At 38.2% G+C, this 23,223-nt stretch overlaps 1 protein-coding gene across 8 annotated transcripts in view; it reads left to right on the plus strand.

The window, feature by feature from the left end:
• Positions 1-23,223, plus strand: part of Dmd (dystrophin) — a 1,916,788-nt gene that overhangs the window by 1,888,406 nt on the left and 5,159 nt on the right. For 5 of the 8 annotated variants that reach the window (XM_048336444.1, XM_048336436.1, XM_048336438.1 and 2 more), the window contains 4 exons: positions 3,155-3,398; positions 4,256-4,379; positions 14,677-14,769; positions 22,485-22,516. In XM_048336444.1, the coding sequence (XP_048192401.1) occupies positions 3,155-3,398; positions 4,256-4,379; positions 14,677-14,769; positions 22,485-22,516 (493 nt within the window). The remainder of the gene's footprint in view (positions 1-3,154; positions 3,399-4,255; positions 4,380-14,676; positions 14,770-22,484; positions 22,517-23,223) is intronic. The other 3 variants (XM_048336437.1, XM_048336439.1, XM_048336440.1) reach the window with 1 other exon arrangement.

Genomic DNA, 23,223 nt, shown 5'->3' on the forward strand with positions numbered 1-23,223 from the left:
AAAAATCTGATTCTGAAGTCACAGGGAAATCTGAAGAGATCAGAACAGCACAATTCTGAGGAAAACGAAAGGGATTAGAGCCGCCATCAGACAGTTATTGATTGAAAACTACACAATCAGAAGGGTAGGGAAAGATCAGAAGTACAGCTATTTATTTATAGACACTTGGTGGATTGCAGAGACATGATAGAAACCGCTAAGGACATAAATGAACTAGCAATGAATGGATTTGGCTTGTTTCTTTGTTTTTACTTTTTAAGTTTTTTTATTTATTTGGGGGGTGGGGAGAGCAAACTGCCAGCCCACACAAGATGGAGACATGGGGAGACAAAAGGGAATGTAGAGGCTGGGAATATGGCCTAGTGGCAAGAGTGCTTGCCTCCTATACATGAGACTCTCGGTTCGATTCCCCAGCACCACATATATGGAAAACGGCCAGAAGGGGCGCTGTGGCTCAGGTGGCAGAGTGCTAGCCTTGAGCAAAAAGAAGCCAGGGACAGTGCTCAGGCCCTGAGTCCAAGGCCCAGGACTAGCAAAAAAAAGGGGGGGGGAGGAAGAGGAGAAAAAGAGAGAATGGCAGACAGATGGAGAGAGAAAAAGAAAGAGAGTGAGAGAAAGGGTGGATATGGCTTAATTATTTATAAGGGAAAAGTAAAATTATGTTAGATGCTTGTATCAACAACAACAAAAAAGGCAGACTTAGGAAAAGTTAGAGCCCTAAATGTGAAAAGAAAAATTTTCAACTTTAAAGTGTATGTGGAAGCAAGATTGTCTTTAACCAAACATAAAAGTAGAAAACACATAGCTGGGAATATGGCCTAGTGGTAAAGTGCTCGCCTCATATACATGAAGCTCTGGGTTCGATTCCTCAGCACCACATAAACAGAAAAAGCCAGAAGTGGCACTGTGCCTCAAATGGTAGAGTGCTAGCCTTGAGCAAAAAGAAGCCAAGGACAGTGCTCAGGCCCTGAGTTCAAGCCCCAGGACTGGCAAAAAAAAAAAGTAGAAAACACAAAGAAATATATTGAAATTTAAGTTTTGAACCATAGGTAATGGTGACAAATTAATGAACAAAGTAATAAAAGGGCAGGAAATAATATTTGCTAGGAACATAGATGACAAAGGATAAACATGTAGAATATATTTTAAAAATGTAGTAAGAAGACAAACCCAGCAGGAAAACGGGTAAGGGAAATGTGAAAAGCAAGTTAACATTAAAAAAAAAATGAGTCCCCAGTAATCATGGTTATATAGATTAGCTAAAATGTGAATATCCAATACCACCAAAGTTTTGCTAAGAATAATCTAGATGGAACACTCCATTCATTACTGGCTAGAGAGTAAATTGTTAAAAACCACTGATGAGAATTTTTGGTGATATGTAAGGATGTTGATGATGTTACTAGGACCCAACAATTCCACATTAAGATGCATTCTGAATATTGTGTTAGATGAAATAAATTAAGCACAGAAAGTAAATGATGCATGTTTTCTCTCATATGTGGAAGTTCTAAAATACGAACATACATGAAAACCTGTAGTTATATGCATATACACAAACAAATTGATTAAAGGTTGCTATACTTAGGGGAGGAGCCCAGGGGTGTAACTCCTCTGAACAGTTAACAAACTGTTTAACAAAATGAGTATCAGGAAGTTGGGACTTCCATTTTTGGAGGTGAGGAAAGTAGAAGCACATGAATGGAGGGACGAAGGATGAGTAAATGTATTCAACATACATCATGTAAAAATTGAGCTAGGTAACTTGAGAGTAGGGATGGGATGGGGAAAGATAGGGGAGAATGATGGAAAAGGTGACATTAATCAAGATGTAATCTACTCATATCCTGATTCTAGAATTGAAACCCTTGTATAACTATTTATTAAGTAATAATAATAAGAAGAATAAAAAGAATAAAGTAGAATGTGCTAAGGTTAAAAAACAGAATGTATTCTTTATAGACTGTCCTAAGCAAGTTCTTCAAAAGGCAGGTGTAAGAGAATTTATTGCATCATGATTTGTACTAGTAGAAAGATGTTGTTGGCATATTCAAACAACAAAATAATGATGTGCCTTGTAGTAAAGTAGCAAACCCTTATATCCCAACATATGTCTTCAAAAGCAGTGTTGAAGACAAAGAACATCTCTTAGGATTGTATTCTTAAACCTAAGAGTCTTAAATATGACCATGCAAAATAATATTGTTAGATTGAATCACAGAGTGGTTACTTTTGCAAATGAAAAGCAGGTTAATGGCAGAATCTTCATTAAGTTCAAGGTAACATGTGGATACGTGCACGGTAGTGAGGGATTTGGGGTTCTATATGGCATCAGCTTGGGAGTTATGGTGAGAAGGGGCATGTGGTATTGAGGAAGGCATGTGGGGTGGGAGAGCTTCAGCTTTAGCTGCCATACTTTGTTTCTTAAAAATAAGTTGGAATATGCAAGGTACTGGGCTTGATCCCCAGCACAAAAAAAAATAATTAATAGGGCTGGGAATATGGCCTAGTGGTAAAGTGCTTGCCTCGTATACCTGAAGCCCTGGGTTCGATTCCTCAGCACCACATATATAGAGAACGGCCAGAAGTGGCGCTGTGGCTCAAGTGGTAGAGTGCTAGCCTTGAGCAAAAAGAAGCCAGGGACAGTGCTCAGGCCCTGAGTTCAAGGCCCAGGACTGGCAAAAAATAATTAATGATAGCAATGTTAAATTTATTAAAACAGGGTGATGGGGACTTGGGTATATTCTTTGTATATTCCTATACATTTGTGTTGAATATATTTTATTTTTTAGAAAATAAACCTGTGTTAATAGGGGTGTAAAAGTTTTTATCTCACAACATTATAAAGACATTCACAAAATGGTTAAATCTTTTGCCGCTTACTTATGGGAACATAGCACTCATGAGGCTTTTAATATAATATAAAAATTGAAAAGTATTTCCCTTATGCTCCAGTCACAGCTTCACTTTTTTTTTGTTCTTTTAACATTGGTAAGATCACTATCATCAACACCATTCATTAATGCATTGCTTGCTTGCTCTTGTTTGGTATGATGGTCAGATTCATTTATCTTCCATGGTATTTGAAATCTGGCAATGATATTAAATGCTCTTTCTCTCTCTCTCCCCACCCCTCCATCTTTGCTACCAACAGGAATCTGCAAGCCGAATATGACCGTTTAAAGCAGCAGCATGAACATAAAGGCCTGTCCCCACTGCCGTCTCCTCCTGAAATGATGCCCACTTCTCCTCAGAGTCCACGAGATGCTGAGCTCATTGCAGAGGCCAAGCTATTGCGTCAACACAAAGGCCGCCTGGAAGCCAGGATGCAAATCCTGGAAGATCATAATAAACAGCTGGAGTCACAGTTACACAGGCTTAGGCAGCTGCTGGAGCAAGTGAGGCTCACATCTCTCAAATGCATGATGGTTGCAAATGTTCACTTTCACCCCTTTAAACAAAACCAAAATACAAAAGTCACGGTCCTTCTCAGGATTCTCAAAAACCTCAATTCATATGTGCTTGGGAATGTGCCTAGTCAAGTACTAAGCATCAGTAGGTATAATATGAGAAAATTGAGTGTACCTTTTTATATTTGTTCATTTGTTTTCCCGTCAAAATTTTTTTACCTACTTGAAATGCATCTTGGGAAAAAAATGCCAAAAGATTTCAGCAGTTTTCTGTAAATGAAAATTTTACAACTTGTGGTGAAGCTCTTTTTGCCTGAAATTACTGATATTTTCTGGCATACCTTTGGGCTTTTTTTTCTAATCCTTGGCACATGAGTTTTAAGTCTCCATTGGGAATGTAACAAGATAATGAATGATAATCTGACCTGGACGTTGTCCTACAGTTCTGGGAATTTAAATTTTGAGATATCTTCTCTCTATCATGTAACAAAATATTTTCCCCAAATATAAATTATCCATTATATTTTGAGATTTCATGTGGTCTCACTATTCCTACATATCCTTCTAAAGTTTTCAGTGTTTTAGTCTAATGATTTATATATTTTGTTCCACAATAGTTCTGATTTCTTTCTGATTTTTATGTGAGGACATAATTAAGATTCAAAGATAATGTCTATGGATTCTTTCAACAATAAAATATCCCCAGTTCAATCATCTCTAGATGGATTCTAAGGGGAGATGCTCCTTATTTCTCAGTCCTTGAGTATCTATAATATTTTTATTTTATATATTTGTTTGAGTGTGTATTGTGGAAAAGTAATTCTGTTTTCTTTTGCATGCCTTAGCCCCAGGCAGAGGCCAAAGTGAATGGTACCACCATGTCCTCGCCTTCTACCTCTCTACAGAGGTCAGACAGCAGTCAGCCTATGCTACTCCGAGTGGTTGGCAGTCAAACTTCAGAATCTATGGGTACGTTTCTTAACTACTCTCCAATTTTATCTTTTAGGACTTGGAAAATGTGTAATGGCTGCTAGCAGTTTGAATCATTAGCTAAAGTGTCTAATACCAATTCTAGACAGAGTATTATCACAAGTGCCTTAGGGGATACAATGACCTAAGTCTGCCACTCAGTTATTCAGGATAAAGAACTGTGATCATATAGTTTCATTCTATTTTGAAACCAAGTTTTATTGGTATTTGTGAAGAGTTCCAAAAGATGGGGTTAGGATTCAAAATACCCTGCATTAAGAAAAGAGAAATGAAAATAGAGCTCAAGAGCTTGGAGCAAGGGTAGAAGACAGTTGTCTGAGGTAGAGGCAGAAGAAAATAAAGTTTTAGAGGAAGGCGGGAGTCATACTGTAGTAACATGAAAATTGGAACGAGGTGATTGAATCATTTTGGTAAGTGTTAGGGAGCCACTGGAAATCACATTTGATGTGGGAATACCTGAAAAGAAATTTTCTTAAAAGATCTATGCTGGCATCTGTATGTGGCCTAAAGTAAAACTTGTATGGAAAGTTTTAATTGTATATTAGAAGGCATTTACAAAGGCTAATATGTGTTGAGTTCTATAGCCTGTATTTAACAGATGTGGGAAGAGATGACCATGAGATTATTTCATGAAAATAGAGTTTCCTAGGATCTGAAGATAGAGCATGATGTGTGAGGGAAGGAAATGAGAAGAGAGGGAGGGTATAACTGGAAAGAGAAACTAAAACTTTTGATTTTGGACATAATGTGCTTGAGGAACGGGCAAGTTTTCTAAGCCATGTTCAAAAAGAAGAGAAGATGCAAATCTATCCCTCATGTAAGAGAGTAGTTTGGGGAAGATTTGAGATGAGAAACAGATAACAAAGTTGCTTGGATAGGGCCTTGGGGAAGACCTCTCTTTGGGGAATGGGATAGTAAAAAACTGAGTAGTGATAGGTTCGTAGGTGTGATCAAAGGTCAAATGCTAAGTAGAGCTTAATGGAAATGACAAGAAATCATAGACTATTGGATCACAGTAAATGCATTGGCTATTTCAGAGAAATCACTTTCTGAGAAAGGAAGTTAGATACCTTGTGACCCCTTTCAATGAAATTAAAGGCCACAGGGTCTTTAAAATGAGTGAGAATTAAAGGAAGTGAAGACACTTTTAGAACAATACCAAGTGAGAAGAAGGGCTCAGGTAAAAATGAGATGAATGTGTTAAGGAAATGGTTGCTGTAATCTGATGTCTTTCTTCAGAAAGGCTCTCTGCCTAGGCCTGTGTTCTAACAAAGCTGGAGTTGATGAGGCATACATGATCAAAGGAGGTCAAAATTAGCATTTTACTGTGCCTGTGAATGGTTGTGACAGGAGATGCCAGCCAGGTGTTCATTGGTTTCCTGCTGTTATAAATTAGGCAGTAGAGTTTTATGAAAATCACAACTATTTGGCCCATCTCCTTCATTTCTACTCTTTTAAAACCAAGTAAGCATGAGTCATCCCCATGGTTCCATCCTTCTTTTTGCTTAGGTCCTAAATTGGTTATATGTGACACAATGTTACTGCACAAAGGCCAGTTTTGGTACCCAGCTGTAATCCCAGACAGTCTGAAAACTAGGCAGGAGGATCACTCAAGTCCAAGGATTCTCGAGTACCATGGAAAACATAGTGACATCCCCTTCTAAAAACAGAACAAAACAGAACAAGCTAGATGCTGATGGTTCATGATTGTTATCCTAGTTATTGAAGAAGCTGAGATTCATAAGATTATAGTTTGAAACCAGCCCCAGCATAAAAGTCCTAGAAAGACACTATCTCCAAAATAACCAGCAAAAAGCTAGGCTCAAGTGGTAGCGTATAGCTGGGTAAGCAAACTAAGCAAGCATGAAACTCTTAAGTTCAAACACCACTATTGAGTAGAAAAAAACAAAATCAATATTACCTAACAAAAACGTAGAGACCTGTGGTTCCCATTTGAAGTTCTGTTGGCTGTTAACATGTGGAGTTCAGGAATTCATTTTATATCTGGCATCATTGTAGAATAAAGAGAAGCCATGTGTCTCCTCCTTATCAATAAGACAGAAAGGAAAGATCAAAAGTATAAGTGATTTTTATGGCAGAAGATGAGGAGCTAAGGATCCAAAAAGTTGCAAAGCCAGACATCATGCGAATAAATGCTTTCAAGTAACTTCCCAGGGAGTTGCAGAAGAGATCCTTGAGGAGTTAAGGGAAATGTTTCTTGGTTGTTAAGTCTAGGGTTGTGGGCTCATCAGCAGGTTGGTGAAGCCCTTGTGATGAGGATGCTAGCTGCTTAAGCTGAGAAAGCTATTGAAAAGGTTGATGTAGACTTTGAGGTGACAGGCTCTGATAAGGTTAAAGTCCATACCTTGATGTTCAAGAAATCTACAGCAGTGAAGAGGAGTACATCCTCCTCTAGAGAAGTGTAACCTTGTAAGAAAGCCAAGTTTCAATTGTTTTGAGAAGGAAGAGGAGATGGGTGAGATTCTTTTCCTGATTTGACTCTGCTTCAGTGATTTAGGGAAATCTCTGTGTCAGACACTTTTTCTTCACATAAGAAAGAGAATATAGCTGAATATAGCTAATGGACTGTTGGGACTGTAAATGATAGCACATAGCATGAAAACATACTGCATGCCTTTGAAAAGCCTATAAATCTGAAAACAACTGAGCTTTTAGTACCTCTGTTGTTTGCAACTTCAGGGTTTTCCTTTTTTTTTTTGAGGTCAGTAAAGCATGTGAACTAAAGAATAAAGTTGCATATTTTTGCAGTGAGAGTCAGAGCCCTGGGTATTTAGAAGCATTCATTTTTTAGGTTGTCAACACTGGTGAAGAGGCAAAACCCAAATTAAAGTATTCATAAGGCTGTGGTGCTGATGATTGTAGAAACAAGAAGATTGTGGCAAAACCAAATATATGAACAAAAGTATATATTTCTGTGGCTGAGTGAAACTCAGATAACTTGCCTATGTAAAATGGATAGGCTGTGTTTAAGTTATTTTTTCCCTGAAAGAAATGCATAAATTCAAAGATCCTTTTTTTATTTGAACTGCATAAGCCAAGTTCATTTCAAAAAGGAAGAAAAGCACTGTGTTTTTTTGAAGGCTGTTCACAGGTATGTTTAAATAACAGCAGTGTGTGTCCTTGTGTTTTGAAGATTTTTGCTGTGATAAGGCTGGGATTTGCTTGAACCACAGTCTGTATAAAGAGTGGTATTATTTAAAAATGCAACCCAGTGATTTTCTAAGAGAAATATGGGAGCAGTTATACCAAGTGATCTGTCTAAAGACATGGATTTCACTTGACCCTCCAATCCCTGCAGGTTTTGTATCACTGGATTCAGTCAATCACAGTTGGAAATTATTCCAGGCAGAAGGTAGGGGGGCAGAGTTCATTCATACTGAACATAGAACAGACTTTTTCTTGGCATTATTCCCTGAACAATACATTCTAGTGACTATTTACATAGTACCCACAAAATATTAGGTGTTATTTGTAAGTAGAGATGACTTAAAGCATATGGGAGGACTATGTTGATTCTATACAAATACTACACCAGTTTATATGAGAGACATAGACATCCATGGGCCTTGGTATCTGGGGGATTCAGGAACCAGTCCCCACAGATGTGGCACATCTACTGTGCTTCCTCAACCCATGAAGTACTTACAACGTATACTGTCTGAGTACCACATGTGTCCTTTACATCTTTTATTGGGACAGTGTGCTACGGAAGTATACATTTTATCGGAGAAGACAGAAATAGAATGTCTCTTCATCTTCCTCTTAACTCATTTTGACCTTTGATCTACTCCCCCAGTCTTTACATCTTTTCTTTACACTGATACTTTACAAGAGGTCAAACGAGATGCATACTATTGGTATATTATTGGCTTCAGGTCTCAAAGTATCTAAGTCAGCTATATCACTTATTTTTGTGGTACCCCTTGAATTCAGGGCTTTGTGCTCTCACTTGGCTTTTTCCCTCTAGTCTAGTGTCCTAACCACTTGAGCCATACTTCCACTTCTAGCTTTGGTGGGGAGGAGGTAGTTAATTGGAGATGTGAGGCTTGCAGACCTATCTGTCTGTGTTGGCTTTGAACACATCTCAGCCTTCTGAGTAGCTAGAATTCCAGGTATGAGCCATCAATGCCCAGCTTAATTTTTATTTTTTTATTTTTTATTTTTTGGCCAGTCCTGAGCCTTGGACTCAGGGCCTGAGCACTGTCCCTGGCTTCTTCGAGCTCAAGGCTAGCACTCTGCCACTTGAGCCACAGCGCCACTTCTGGCCGTTTCCCATATATGTGGTTCTGGGGAATCGAACCGAGAGCTTCATGTGTAGGAGGCAAGCGCTCTTGCCACTAGGCCATATTCCCAGCCCTTAATTTTTATTTTTAAGATACAATATTTATATTTGTTTACAGAGTATGTACAATACACATGTATAATGTGGAATGATCAAATCACGTGATTAGCATTTATGTCTCCCCAAATTTTATCATTTCTACATATTGAGAACTGCCTGTCAATTATTGATGTATTATAAATACAAAATTGTCCCTTGTTCCTCCTCTCACAATGTTTATCAGCACTGACATACCTGTGTAATGCACTTGTTTATTAGTTTAATATGTGTACCTCAAGAAGCATGGGGAGGGCTGGGAATATGGCCTAGTAGTGGAGTGCTTGCCTCGCATACATGAAGCCCTGGGTTTGATTCCTCAGCACCACATATACAGAAAAAGCTCGAAGTGGCGCTGTGGCTCAAGTGGTAGAGTGCTAGCCTTGAGCAAAAACAAGCCAGGGACAGTGCTCAGGCCCTGAGTCCAAGCCCAGAAGCATGGGGAGTTACATAGAGACAAGGCTTTGGGGTAATTTATAGCTGTATCTCCAGAATGCTAAACAGTACCTGGTATAAAATTGGCTTTGAATTATTTTTTGCCTATGCTAGACTATCATTGGTCACTTGAGCATGCCTCCAGAATAGATGTTCGCTGGTTGTTTTCTGAGATGTACCTGTGAGAAATTTTCTGACCAGACTCTGAATCTTACCCTTCTTAGTATAGCTAGATTTACAGGCATGACCCATTGCACCCAGCTAATTTATTTTCTGAATGAAGTAATCTCTTGTTTTTAAATGACATTAAAAATCTGGCCCATTATCTAATAGCACTGTGGTGTCACTTTAAATTCAGTTTTTATATAACTGTTCTAACTTTTTCTCTATAATCTGACATTAGAAAACATTGGCCCTCAAAGCATTTTTCAGTCATACTCGGGCATATATGATAAATCTTATTTTAGTTCTTAAAAAGACATGAGTTAATGCTGTCTTTAGAAATCTAGAGAATATTGACAAAAGAAGAAAACAAGATTATACTTGTTTATGTACTATCTAGGATGTATTAGACACAAGAAATATTTGATCAGGGCCTGGTGGTATAACTGAGTATTAGAGTATGGCTTAGCCAGTGTGAGATCCTGTGTTTAAATCCTAGTACCCCTAAAGATATCTAAATAAATATAATACAGTTATCACTATCATGAAAGTTTTGCATTAAGTTTGAGCACAGTTGCTTGCCCCTGTAATCCTAGCAACATAGGAAGTGCAAAGAGAAGGATTGAAGTTGGAGGCCACCCTGGGAAAAACAAGTTAACAAAATGCTTTTTTTTAAAAAGTCAGGCATGGTGGTGCATGATTGTAATACCAGCAATGAAGATGTGCCATAGGTAGGAGAATCAAGATCTGGGGCCTGCCTAGGTAAAAAGTGCAAAAATGACCAGAGAGGTTCAAGAACTCTAACCTTGGAAGCATAGGGCCCATTGTCAAAATCTCAATACATCACCAGGCTCTGGTACCTCATGCCTGTCTGTAATCCTAGCTACTCAGAGGCTGAGATCTGATGATCATGGTTCAAAGTCATCCCAGGCAGCAAAGTCCATGAAATTCTTTTCTCCAATTAACCACGAGAAAACTGGAAGTGGTACTGTGGCTCAAGTGGTCGAGCACTAGCCTTGAGCTGAAGAGCTCACAGATAGCACCCAGGCCCAGATTTCAAGCCCCATAACTGTCAAAAAAAATAAAATTAATTAATTAATTAAAAATCCCAATACTGCCACAAAAAAGCCTTCCATTAAAGCAAGCCATTTTTACATCTGTATTTATATGTGCAGCCAATTTTGCATCTGTACTTGGATGCCCCTATTTGAGAGTCATAGATGATAAATTATCTATAAAGATGAACTTGGCTGACATCATTTGCTTTATACTTTATAATTTGATCCTTGAAATTTCAGGGACAAGAGTGCCAATCACATAACTAACTGATTGTGTACCTGAATCTTAACACAGCACAATTGAGTTCTTAGAGCTCCAATATGATGTAATTAAACTGTCAGAAATATTAACATTGCTGTTCATGAATGTCTCTGTGGGCTCTGATTTATTCTATAAAACATACTGTCATGAAAGTGGACTTGCTGCCATTAAAATTGCCTCGTGTTTCTCCATTCAGCAAAAATTTGCATCAGTAATAGAACGAAGAGATGTAATGGGCCCTGCAGTTGTCAGAATCCTGTAGTATTTCATTCATATCATCTTTGCTAGATAATGGTTAAAAACTGCACAAAAAGAGAAACTAAATATATCAAGCATCCATTTGTTTCTTTTCTGAAGACATAAATTTAAGCAAATGTGTGTGTGTGTGTGTGTGAGAGAGAGAGAGAGAGAGAGAGAATGGAGAGAGAGAGTTCTACTTTGTGATCTTAATTCCCTTCCAGGACTTAGTATTTTTTAATTGTCAAAGTGATGTACAGAGGGGTTACAGTTACATACATAACTTAGTGAGGACATTTCTTGTCCAACTTGTTACCCCCTCCCTCACTTTTCTCCCACTTTCCCTCCCCCCACACCCCAAATTGTACAGTTAATATCCAACATATTATCTTGTGAATTTCACTATTGCATTACTTCACACTTTGTCCTTTGTCTCACCATTTTGGTGTTCTTTTTCCCTTCCCTAATTCAGATAAACATATACAATACCCAGAGCACCAAAATCAAATACAGTGACAACAGGGGATAACCCATAGGAAAAACAAAATAAAACAAAAATTTCACAGTACATTAAAGATAATATCAGCAATGAAAACTTTTTTGCCAGTCCTGGGGCTTGAACTCAGGGCCTGAGCTCTGTCCCTGAGCTTCTTTTGCTCAAGGCTAGAGCCCTACCACTTGAGCCACAGCACCACTAGTAGCCTTTTCTGTTTATGTGGTGCTGAGAAATCGAACCCAGGGCTTCATGCATGCTAGGCAAGCACTCTACCACTAAGCCACATTCCCAGCCCTTGTACTTAGTATTTCAGAGAGGTATCCTATGTTATGATATGTTTTGTTACCATGAGACTGACAGAGTCAGACTTTTATCTCCCAGTTTCTTAGCCCTCCATTCTAACAATGACATGTAACCTCAAGTGCACCTAGGATATGATTTTATGTTAATGGTTAGCACTGGCAATAATTCTTTTAGCTTCTTTTTCAAAAACCAAGGATGAGCACGCAGGAATGAATGTGGGCTTATAATCTTAAATGAAAATCTAAGTGACATAGACCACAGAAATATAAAATTCATTTAATCACTAGCTCCCATCATTTCCAAGTCAGTTGGGAACCTGAGCTTGTCCTTTGGCATGCTCATGATTTCCAACAGGAAGTGACAATGTGCTGGAAAAGTAATGCTTTCAGAGAACTTCTTTTCGTTATTGAAAGATTGACTGTTATGAACATTATGTTTCCAAGAGTCTTCAAAGTTGAAGTTAATCTGGTTTTTAGCTAAGAAACTTGTCCCTTACTGCAAATGTTAATTGAGGTATATTTCTTTTAAAACAAATGAATACACAATGGATATTGATTCACAAAATCTACAAGGAGACGCCCTTGCCCAGCACAACCCATACATTCGTAAAACTGCATTTGTTGCTGTTATTTTCTTCAAATAATTGTACAAAAGGATTTCAACTTAATAGATCAATTTATGTGTACAGTATATCTTGATTAGTCACCCCTTCTATAATTCTCCACACCCCCATCTATCCCATCTCCAGCCATCTCATTTCTTAGTTCAGTTTTTATATATGAAGTGAATATTATGGATGTATTAACCCATCATTCATCTTTTAATTCATCTGCTCACCTCCTTTTAGCCCCCACTCCAATGAAGGCATCCTAACAATGCCTTTACTTCCTAGCCATCATTTTCTCCTCACATAAATTTTCAAAATTACAAAGAAAGAAAAACTCTAGCTGGGCATTGACGGCTCACTTCTGTAACCCTAGCTAACTCAAGAAGCTCAGCCTTGGAGGATCTTGGTAAAAAGCCAGTCTATGCAAAAGAAGACTGTAAGACTCCATGTGCAATTAATTGGCAAAAGCTGGACTGGAGGGGTGGCCCAAATAGCAGAGTGCCAGCCATCAGCAAGCAACCCAAATGAGAGAACAAGTCCTTGAGTTTAAACACTGATGGAAGCACAAAGAACTCCTCTCTATAAAACATTTAAATATTCTGATAATGTAGTCCCAAGTAATAAAGAGGAAAGGGACCTACCTTCCAAGTATACCCTGTATGCTGTCTTTAGAACGCTAGTAAGTTAGTCCCTATATAGATAATGTGTTACATCCTTTTTATTTTCCATTGATCATGGGATTGAACTCAGGGCCTGAGTGCTGTCCCTGAGCAATTTTGCTTAATACTAGCACCCTACCACTTGGAGCAACAGCCCCAGTGCTGGGTTTTGAATGGTTAATTGGCTATAAGTCTCACAGACTTTCCTGCCCTGGCTGGCTTCGAATCCCAATCCTCAGATCTCAGCCTCCTGAATAGCTAGGATTACATGTATGAGCCACAAATGCCCAACTAATATACATTTTTGCCTCTCTTACACTGAACTTTAAAGGTATTTGAGTTTTGTTTGTAATTTTGGTTAAATATGAAATGAAAGAGTGAAAAAAGAAATTCCCTGGCCTTCTTGAATTAAATGCATACAGGCACATTCTTATTTCCTGTCTTGAGATACCACAAGAGTGTAATAATTCTTTCATTATCACATTTGTTAATGTACCATAAGGAAATAGGGTTTGTCAATTTTATGTTCACTTCTAAATAGTTTTTTCAAGGATGATGACAAAGATAAATTACCACATGGAATTCTTCACTTTAAAGAATTGTTCCAGCTGGGTGTGGGTGGCTCACAGCTATAACCCTAGCTATTCAGGGGGCTGAGGTCTGAGACTCATGGGTGAAAGCCAGCCCAGGCAGGAAAGTTCAAGAGACTTATCTCTAATTAACCACCAAAAGAAAAATCTGGAAATGGATCTGTGGCTGAAATTGCAGAGCTCTAGCCTTGAGCAAAAGAAGCTCATGGACAGTGCCAATGCCCTGAGTTCAAGCTCCAGGATCTGCACACACAAAATGAATTGTAAGGATCAAGAAAATGTGGTATATATACACAATGGAATTCTATGCTTCTATCAAAAAGAACAACATTTCCCCATTTCTAAGGAAATGGAAAGACTTGAAATAAATCATACTACGTGTAGTGAGCCAGACCCAAAGAAACATAGACTCTGTGGTTTCCCTCATTGGGAATAATTAGTACATATCTAGGATAGTCCTAGCAGATGATCACAGTAGCTCAATATGAACGCATAAGATGATGCTAAGCAAAATGAAGTTATGGAAATAAGTGGTTTATCATTGTTGGAATTTTCAACATACCATGTGAAATTATGCCTTTTTCTTTTGTTTTTCTTCCCCATGGTTTTACCCCTGATGTCACTGTAACTGATTTTGGTACTGTGGGTATTGTATATACGTTTATCAGAACTAGGGAAGGAAAGGGGAACATCAAAATGGAGAAACAAAGGGTAAAAAGCCAATGCAACAGCGATACTTACAAAGCTATATGCTGTAAACCAACTGTACAACTCTTGGCGGGGGGGAAATTGTGGAGGATGGAAGGGAGGAGAAAAATGAGGGAGGAAGCAACAAGTTCGATAAGAAATGTACTCACTGCCTTACATATGAAACTGTAACCCCTCTGTACTTCACTTTGACAACAAACAAGTAAATAAGAATTGTTCCTTAACTATCCAAACTAGAGATGTTTATAGTGCTGTTTATGAGCAAGTAAGATGAGTTGAGAATGCATTTTAAAATGTGATCCTGGCCTCTACATTTTGTGAAAATTTAATTAGCCATCATTCATTTTTGCTTTCACTAAGGTGAGGAAGATCTTCTGAGTCCTCCCCAAGACACAAGCACAGGGTTAGAAGAAGTGATGGAGCAACTCAACAACTCTTTCCCTAGCTCAAGAGGTAAGTGCCAGTCCCTAGGAGAGACTCAGACCTTCAGGAATCAGGTCATTCACATCCATATCCAGCTGAGGTGTGCTTTGTCCCAATGGGAAGCAGCATATGCTGACAGAATGGGAATCTGGATCCATGGTGACAAGGTTTTATTTTTAGTATGAAGTTCTGGTTTGGCATATGCTGCATTCCAGTATCTATGTAATGATGAGGTTTCTTTTGAAATAAGGATTCTACCATGCATATCAAGGGTTTTACTTGTTTCTCACATGGGTCTGAAGAATTACTTCTGGAGGGTCTTTTTCTTGAGAGGAATTATTATGTAACTTTTACAGATGAGAAAATGAGTGCCAGCAACATATGGCTCTACAGTGATGAGGTCTAGCACATGTCATGCAGGGGGTGGTTGAGGGCATTCCGATTTACAATCTTATACCCTTCATATTTAAAAATTGTATCATATTCCATCATTTAAATATAGGCATAATGAGATCTTCATAGATAACGTTGGTGTTTTTTTCCCACATATATAGTTGGACTAAAACTTTGCCGACTGGTATCATTATTTTTACTTTTCTCCATCACTTTGACTCACATGTGTTTCCCTTTATTCAACAGCAGCATTTTAGCTCACAGAATCTTCCCACAGCCCTTATGAGCTTCACATTTCTTGCTCCATCCAAAGAGCACTTTTGCCTCTGTTGATAGTTTCTGAGGATGTTTGTTTTGGTTTATTGCCCTGACATAAAACAAAGTCATTGACCCATCTCCCTTCAACAAATAAAAACAATAAGAATGTTAGCAGTCACCTGTGATGAACAAGAAGTGAAACCTAGAAAAGCAGAAAACACAAGGTTTTGTGGCCAGTGCTTGACACCCTAGATGAGCAAGAAAAGAAGGGTGAGAGATGACAGACAATCTGGGCTATTTGTTCCTCTCCATGTGGATAAAGAAGAGGATATTTTGAGTAGTATGTTTTTCCTATCTTTTCATTCAGTGTCAGTTAACAATGGACATTTCGTAGCTATTTGATGTGCAAGTGAGCAGTGTGCAGTGCACATTTAAAGCAATAATGTTCTAGTAGAGCGTTGCTAAGGAACTGTCAGGGGAAGCTAATTTTAAATGTCGGTAGCAGCCATCTTTTTACTGCTGAGCTCCACTGATGGATAAAAATCTTATCTATCTTCCATTCACCCTGCAACTCCCATCCTCAGTCTATTATGTGCCTTTTTTCCCAAGATGTCATGATGGGTAAGAAGAACATACACAGGCTTGATGGAAACCAAATATCACCTCTATTGTTATTTTTCCCTGTCACCTTTACTAATGTATGAAACTACTAGGGATACAGAAGAGAGATAGAAAGTTCCTTGCCTTCAATGAACTGTAGTCCAGTAGACTTTCAGAATTCCAAAGAAGTTCAAATCCTAATGCAATAATATGATTGCCTGGAATGGGCCACAGTGGAGTATGTTTTGACGCAATGGAATGGCAGAAGCACTTTAGTGGGAAGAGATTTCTCTTGATAGAAGTTTTCTTTTTCAAGGTTACATATAAACTAATGGATCTGGATTTTGGCTCCTTGTTTAGCACACATTTTACCAGTGCCATGTTTTTCCTTGAAGGTCATAGACATTTGTCTTATCCCAGTGCCTTGAACTGAACTTGAACTTTTTTGCCTGATCTGTAGGAAGTTGGTAAGATGATCTGTAGGGACCCTTAGGCTTTTCTTCCATTCTAAACAAGAGTGTGCAGGGAAAAGGCAGCAGTAAGGCTTACCTTCCTTTTTGCACCCAAGACTCTGGTCTGCCCTAATTAGCTTTAAGGTAAAATCCTTTGCATCATCTCTTTGCAGTCTCTTCCTTAAAGCCCTTGAATATACAATGAGTGTGGAAGAAGCCTCCTGAGAGACTAAAAATGCACCTCCTCTACCCTGCAGTTAGCATCTCTGTTGTTAGATTTACTTCTGTGATAGTGAGTTACTTGTATGAGATCCTGGGAAATTTTGTTTAGGCTGCTTGGATAGAATTTCGTTAATTAGGGCTGGGAATATGGTTTAGCAATAGAGTGCTTGTCTAGCATGCATGAAGCCCTGGGGTTGATTCCTCAGCACCATATGCACAGAAAAGGCCAGAAGTGGTGCTGTGGCTCAAGTGGTAGAGTGGTAGACTTGAAACAAAAGAAGCCAGGAACAGTGATCAGGCACTGAGTCCAAAGCCCGAGGACTGGCAAAAAAAAATAATAATAATAATATCCTAAATTAGTGCTTAAGGAAGAATGCCATCCCCTAAATGTTAATTCGAGTCCTGAAATGTGGGAAAAGGAGACTTTGTCTGATACCAGTTTTGTTTGCTTTATCATATCCTGATGTTCTGGGAAAATTAATTCATATTCTTGAAAAATACACAACAGGAGAAGCATTAAGGTTGTGGAGGATTTGACTAGTCTTTCTGTGAAGCTATGATGTTGGTGTCATTGGTGGTGGTATTTGGCTGTTTTCTGCTAGATCAAACATTATTATAGGCATATTTCTCCTCATATTCAAATGGATAAAAGTTGCATCATTGTAAAAATAAGATTATTGCTGATATGCTGTACAAAGAATTTGGGGATGCTTTATCGATAACTAAAAGTCCTTTAACATTTTTGAATATAGGACATATACACACATACATGGGAGGAAGAAGAGAGAGAAAGAGAAGAGAGTATATAGTGGGTTAAATAGGAACATCTTACAAGTAGGTTGATATTAAATAGAAGTTCTTGAGAATCTCAGATCTTAGTCTTCTAGGCTCTCCCAAATGGCAGGGCTTAATAGGTCCTATAAACATCTTTGATGTTCAAAACAGTGTTCATCAATATGATTCAATGATTAATATATGTTAGAGAAACATTTTATATCACATTGGGGTAAAGATACAATATGTATTTACTTACTATACACCTTATGTATACAGGCATATGTATATAGTTAAACACATACACACACACACATATATGTACAATGATCAGAAACAAAAGTTTCATAAAGCAGTACCTTCCATATTATATATAATGAATTCTGGTTTTGTTTTCTTTAAAAAAAATAAGGGTTTTACACTCTCTAAATTGATTTCTGGATCCAGTGGTTAAAAGAAAAACATTTAACTGATGTCAGATTCACCTGCCCAGATGAATATCTTTTCCAAGAAAAATTCACTTTAAAACTTTTACCGTGAAGGTTTCTGTCAAGAACTGGCTAATATCCTGGAGGAATTTTTAGCTTTATTCTAACTCTTCCATCCTCTTTCTTATTGTTGTTAGAAAAAAAGGTTCATGGTTGATACAGCTGTTTTAGACAGCTGTTTAAGTAACTCAAAACAGATGCCAGAGCCAGAGGTCTGACATTTAGTGGAAATGTACTATTAAATACCACCTCATGGTTTATTTAACCCTACTAGTTAATTGCCTACTGAAGGAAACCATTTTTATTGTTTTCATGAATATGTAAGGCATGTAGAGAGATGAGTTACTGTGTATTCTCAATTTGTAATCTTTTTCTTATCCATTTGCCCCAATTTTGACTTCGAGTTGAACCCTAAGGTATCAGCTCATCTTTATCTTTCATTTACAGAGAATATCTAGAAGGACAAAGAACTTAGATTCCTGCAAATGGCTATTCAGCAAGTTAAATTAGGCTTCTGATTTTATCTCGATGGCCTTTCTAAACTGTTATTCCAATTAATAAAGGGTTGTATGCTTTTTCACATAGTGACAAACCACCACTATTCCACATAATAGGAATATAAACTTCAGTATGTACAAAGCGTGAATGTGTGCACATTTAGCCTTGGTGATCTTATCTGTCCTGATTGATTTTTTTTTTATCAGTCATATGGCTTGAACTCTGGGCCTGGGCGCTGTCCCTGAACTTTTCAGCTAGCACTCTACCACTTCAGCTACAGTGCCACTTCCAGTTTTCTAGTGGTTAATTGGAGATGACAGCGTCTCATAGAGTTTCCTGCCCAGGCTGGCTTTGAACCATGATCCTCAGATCTCAGCCTCCTGAGTAGCTAGGATTACAAGTACTCGGCCTGATTAATTTCCTTATATACTTAATTGTTCACAAGTCTCATGGGGGCACAGTATGTATTTAAATATGGAACATTAGCCAATTTCTTCCTATTCAGTCTGTCGATAGCCTATTCTTCTCTCAATAAATACATGTGAAAGTTGACTTCTAGTGTAATAAAAAAGGCCTTACGTACTTTAACACATTTTCTAAAACCCCAGCATTCTAAAGTAGCATTACATAGGTAGCACAAACAATAAATATAATTTGCGAATAAAGTAAGCAAATTATACCTGAGTCTCTGATCATTTAACAGTATACATGTGTATTTTATAGGTATAATATGTGTGTTGATGAAAGAAATGTTTTCCTAGTTAGTCATGTGGTACTGAGTTCGCTAAAAGGAGGTACCACTTTATATGGATGTTCAATGAATAGTAACATCCAAGATAAGCTCTTAGTGCATTAAGGCAATCTAGAAAGCAGTGGGCAGTGCTATGTGTGGATTTCTGTTGCCTATACAATCTGTTGCCTATTGACTGTGTCATAGAATTTTTCTCTTCAACAGTCTATGCCATGCTGCCTCTCTTATCCCATCACCTCCCAAATATACTCACATACATTCTGCCAAATGTTCCTAAACTACCAACCGAACAGCTTTGTAAAACATACCATCTTTTAAAATTCAAACCTTGTCCCCTGGTTCTTCTATGGAAGAACAACCTAAGAATAAAGACAGGGCTGGGGCTGTAGCTCAATGCTAGAACATGTGCTTAGCATGCACGAGGCCCTGGGTTTCATCCCCAGTACTGGAATAAAAATGAGACAGATGAATCATGTACCTCTTTCAGATACAATCCTGTTTTCCATCTGCTTCTGCAAAGGATGTGATCAATTACCATCTATACTTGGGACTAGCAAACTAAAATTCATGAGCCAAGCCTACTTCTATCTATTTATAGAAATAAAGTTTTATTGGAACACAGCCATACCCATTCATTTACATATTGCCCAAGGTTACTTTCTTACCATAAGGGTAGAGTAGCTATGGGTACTGCGTGGTTCACAAACTTTAAAATATATACTTCCTGGTCCTTTATTAGAAAATTTGCCAGTCCTTGCTTTGGACTATTATTTTGTGTCCATTCAGATTCTTTCCATGTATACAGTCACAGGCTTCAGTGCTGATTAATTGGCCACCAACACTGAATTTATTTGGACATTTATATCCATGTTCACTGGAGCTTAGATGTTCAATATTTAAAGTGTAGCCATTAGAATCATGTTTGGCTTGTAATGAAAAAACCCTAAAAGGGAACATATCCTCTTTAAAATTTTAAACCATCCGTGAACTAAGAGAGTTAAAGGCACCTAGAAAAAAGTCATGTCCTGCAATTGGGAATGTGAAATAGTGAATAACCATTAAAAAAAAAAAAAGTTCAAGCCCTTGCTGCATCAGGAAACTAGACTTCTCCAGACTTCTCCAGGCCTTTTATTTTCACTCCACACTGCTTCACACCTATCCCTTTTCTCTTGATTCACTTCCTGACAGGACACCACATTTCCAGATGGACAGTCCCAATGAAAATCTGAAGAAATTCATTTCCAAAGAATGTATTTATGAAATAGAAATTTCATCTGGCTCTTCATTATTAACTTATTAGCCAAGAACTTCTGAAAACATTGCACCCAAGTAGCTTCTACTTTTTCAGTGTAGAACAATTCTTAACACAGTAGAAAATGATTTGCTTTTTAAGGGTTTTGTTTTCAAAAGAAAAATGACCTACATTTTTGCACTATGTTAATGAGTACATTGGGACACAAGTGACAATATACACTTCTCCTAAAGTTTGTTTTGTCTTGTTTACAAGTTAATGGCTGTTGGCATCCAAGCTAAAAGATAGTAGTCAGACCAGGTTGCTTGTAACACACAACAAAGCCCCTTAACCATGGTCTAGGCATTACTTCATCAATTCAGTTCAGCCAGCATTTATCAAATACCAACAGTGTCTAGGCACAACACGAGGAGATGAGATGGAGAAATGGGTGAAAATCATGTGGGCTTGCCAAATGCTGGTAGCTCCTCCCTATAATGCTAGCTACTAATAAGGCTGAGACTTGAAGATTCCAGATCAAAGCCAGGCCAGGCAGGAAAGTCCCTGAGACTCTCCAATTTATCAACAAAAGCTAAGATAGAGGTAGAGCTGAGGCTCAAGTGGTAGAGTATTAGACTTGAGCAGAAAAGCTAAGGGACAACCCCCAGGCCCTGAGTTCAAGCAGCAGTAATGGCACCAAAACAGAGAGAGAGAGACAGAGACAGAAACAGCGAGACAGAGAGAGAGCAAAAGAAATGTGTGGGCTCTACCCTCAGAGAGCCTATGGTCTTATAGGGCAAGAGTTCTGGTACCAGACGGTTTAACCATGAATTTCTAGGGAAATCATAGAGTTATTTTTAAAGAATTAAAACAACAACAAAAAAGCCTTGCCAAAGGAATTCAAAGGAAAAGGTAAGTAATTCTTATTGGGGTATATTGAGCTAATAAAGATGAGATGACATTCTTTCTTTTTCCTGTCATCTGGTATGGGTCTGCGACTGGGAGCATGCACTGCCACCCACTCTTTTCCTTGGCTTGGAGAACATCATAAATGCACGATGCCATGGGCAAGCTGCAGTTTTGTACTTCTAAAAAAGCCACAGAATTGCTTAGGAAAATCCTGGAAATGTTACACTTAGTAAATCTTGGAAACTATTCTTGAAATTTGAGCCTTCAACTTGAGTTGTCAAAAGTTTCTTTAGTAGTTTCATACTTTTTTCATACCTGACTGGTACTTGTGTAGTTCTTTCAAGGAATTTGGGTCTTCTTGGCCCCCTGGAGCATCATGGGGTAAAGGGAGTGATAATGCAAAGGCTCACTTAGAGCTCTGCTTTTACCCATTCCAAATACTGGAATTCCCTAGAAGATTGTGTTAGGAAATGTTCCATTGCTAAAGTCAAATGGTTTGAAAGTCAGTATTTTACTTTTGAAGGACCTGCAGATCAAAGGAATCCTTTCTCCCTTTCTGTTTGCTCACCCACTCCTAGTCCCATCCTGTACATGCTTATCTTCCACTGTGTTGAACTAAGTATCCCAAGAGAATGGAGTCCATTCCTATGTGCAGTTCTGTGTTGCATTTGAGATGCAGAATGTGACACATAGCCAACCACTTTTTATGTCTCAACATGCTGATTGTCAAGTCAAAAGCGAAAAGATTTTTAAGACTAGCTAACATAAAGCTTGAGATTCTACAGTACTTGAAAACAATGCTCAACTTGTCAATTTTTTATTCTGTGCCAGTTCTCATTGAGTTAATGTGTGAACCCTATTGGATTCTATAAATGATGTCTTTGGAGTCATGTTATTTGTTTACACTGATTTTTAAGTGTATGTAAAGATGATTTGACTAGGTATGTCTTGGATTTTTTTTCGGGAGGGCTGTTTCTGTTTCTGGTTTGTTTGTTTTTTTGGGGGGGGCAAACTTTTTGTTTGTTTGTTTGTTTTCCCCCAGAAGGAAATAAATGAATTGTTATCTCAACATGTGTTTGGTAAAAGAATCAAATTGGTATAATACTGTGTATTTATGCTTTTTTTTTCCTTTCTGATATCTCTGCCTCTTCCTCTCTCTATTATTAAAGGAAGAAATACCTCTGGAAAGCCAATGAGAGAGGTTAGTGAGACTCAGGCTCACAGCCATGGCTTCTGTCTGTCTCATCCTGCTTTCTATGTTTGGCCTTTGTGTAAGAATTGTGTGTGCACGCGCATGTGTGTATTACACATTGTGTCATCATGTAAGGATGGTAGTCACCTCCACTTGCAGCTCATGAGGAACATTCCTAAATGTTCATTGCAGTTGTCATCACCATGACGACAAGACCAGGGGCTGGGGGAGCAGGAATCTCTAAAAAAATGCCAATCCTTTATAGCTCTTAGGTTGGAGTCCCGCAGCTCATCATCTGTTGCCATTTGCAACACAAACAAAAGCTTCAAAAGAAATTTATCTTTGAAATATAATTAATGAATCCTAAATCTTCCTTCCACTTCCAGGACCTTAGCATTTTCTGTGAATGCCCTTGGGTTTTTCTTTTTCTACAATGACTTCATTTTTTTTTTCTTTTTACCTGGTTCCTACACTGTTCTCATTCCCATTTTAGCTATGTGCCAAGCACTACTCTGAACACTTACCATTTTTTTCATCATATACTCTTCATGATACACCTATGAGGTAGGTATTTTTCTCAACCGTATTTTGTAGATAAAGAAACTGAGTCAAAGGTAGCAGAGACAGAATTGGCTCGAGAACCACCCTCAAACTCTTGTGCTATACTGATGTTTCAGAAAAGCATTGAAAGGCTTGCATCACTTCAACTTGCCTTT

The sequence above is a fragment of the Perognathus longimembris genome, chromosome 28 (assembly GCF_023159225.1).
Source record: "Perognathus longimembris pacificus isolate PPM17 chromosome 28, ASM2315922v1, whole genome shotgun sequence".
Taxonomy (NCBI): Eukaryota; Metazoa; Chordata; class Mammalia; order Rodentia; family Heteromyidae; genus Perognathus; species Perognathus longimembris.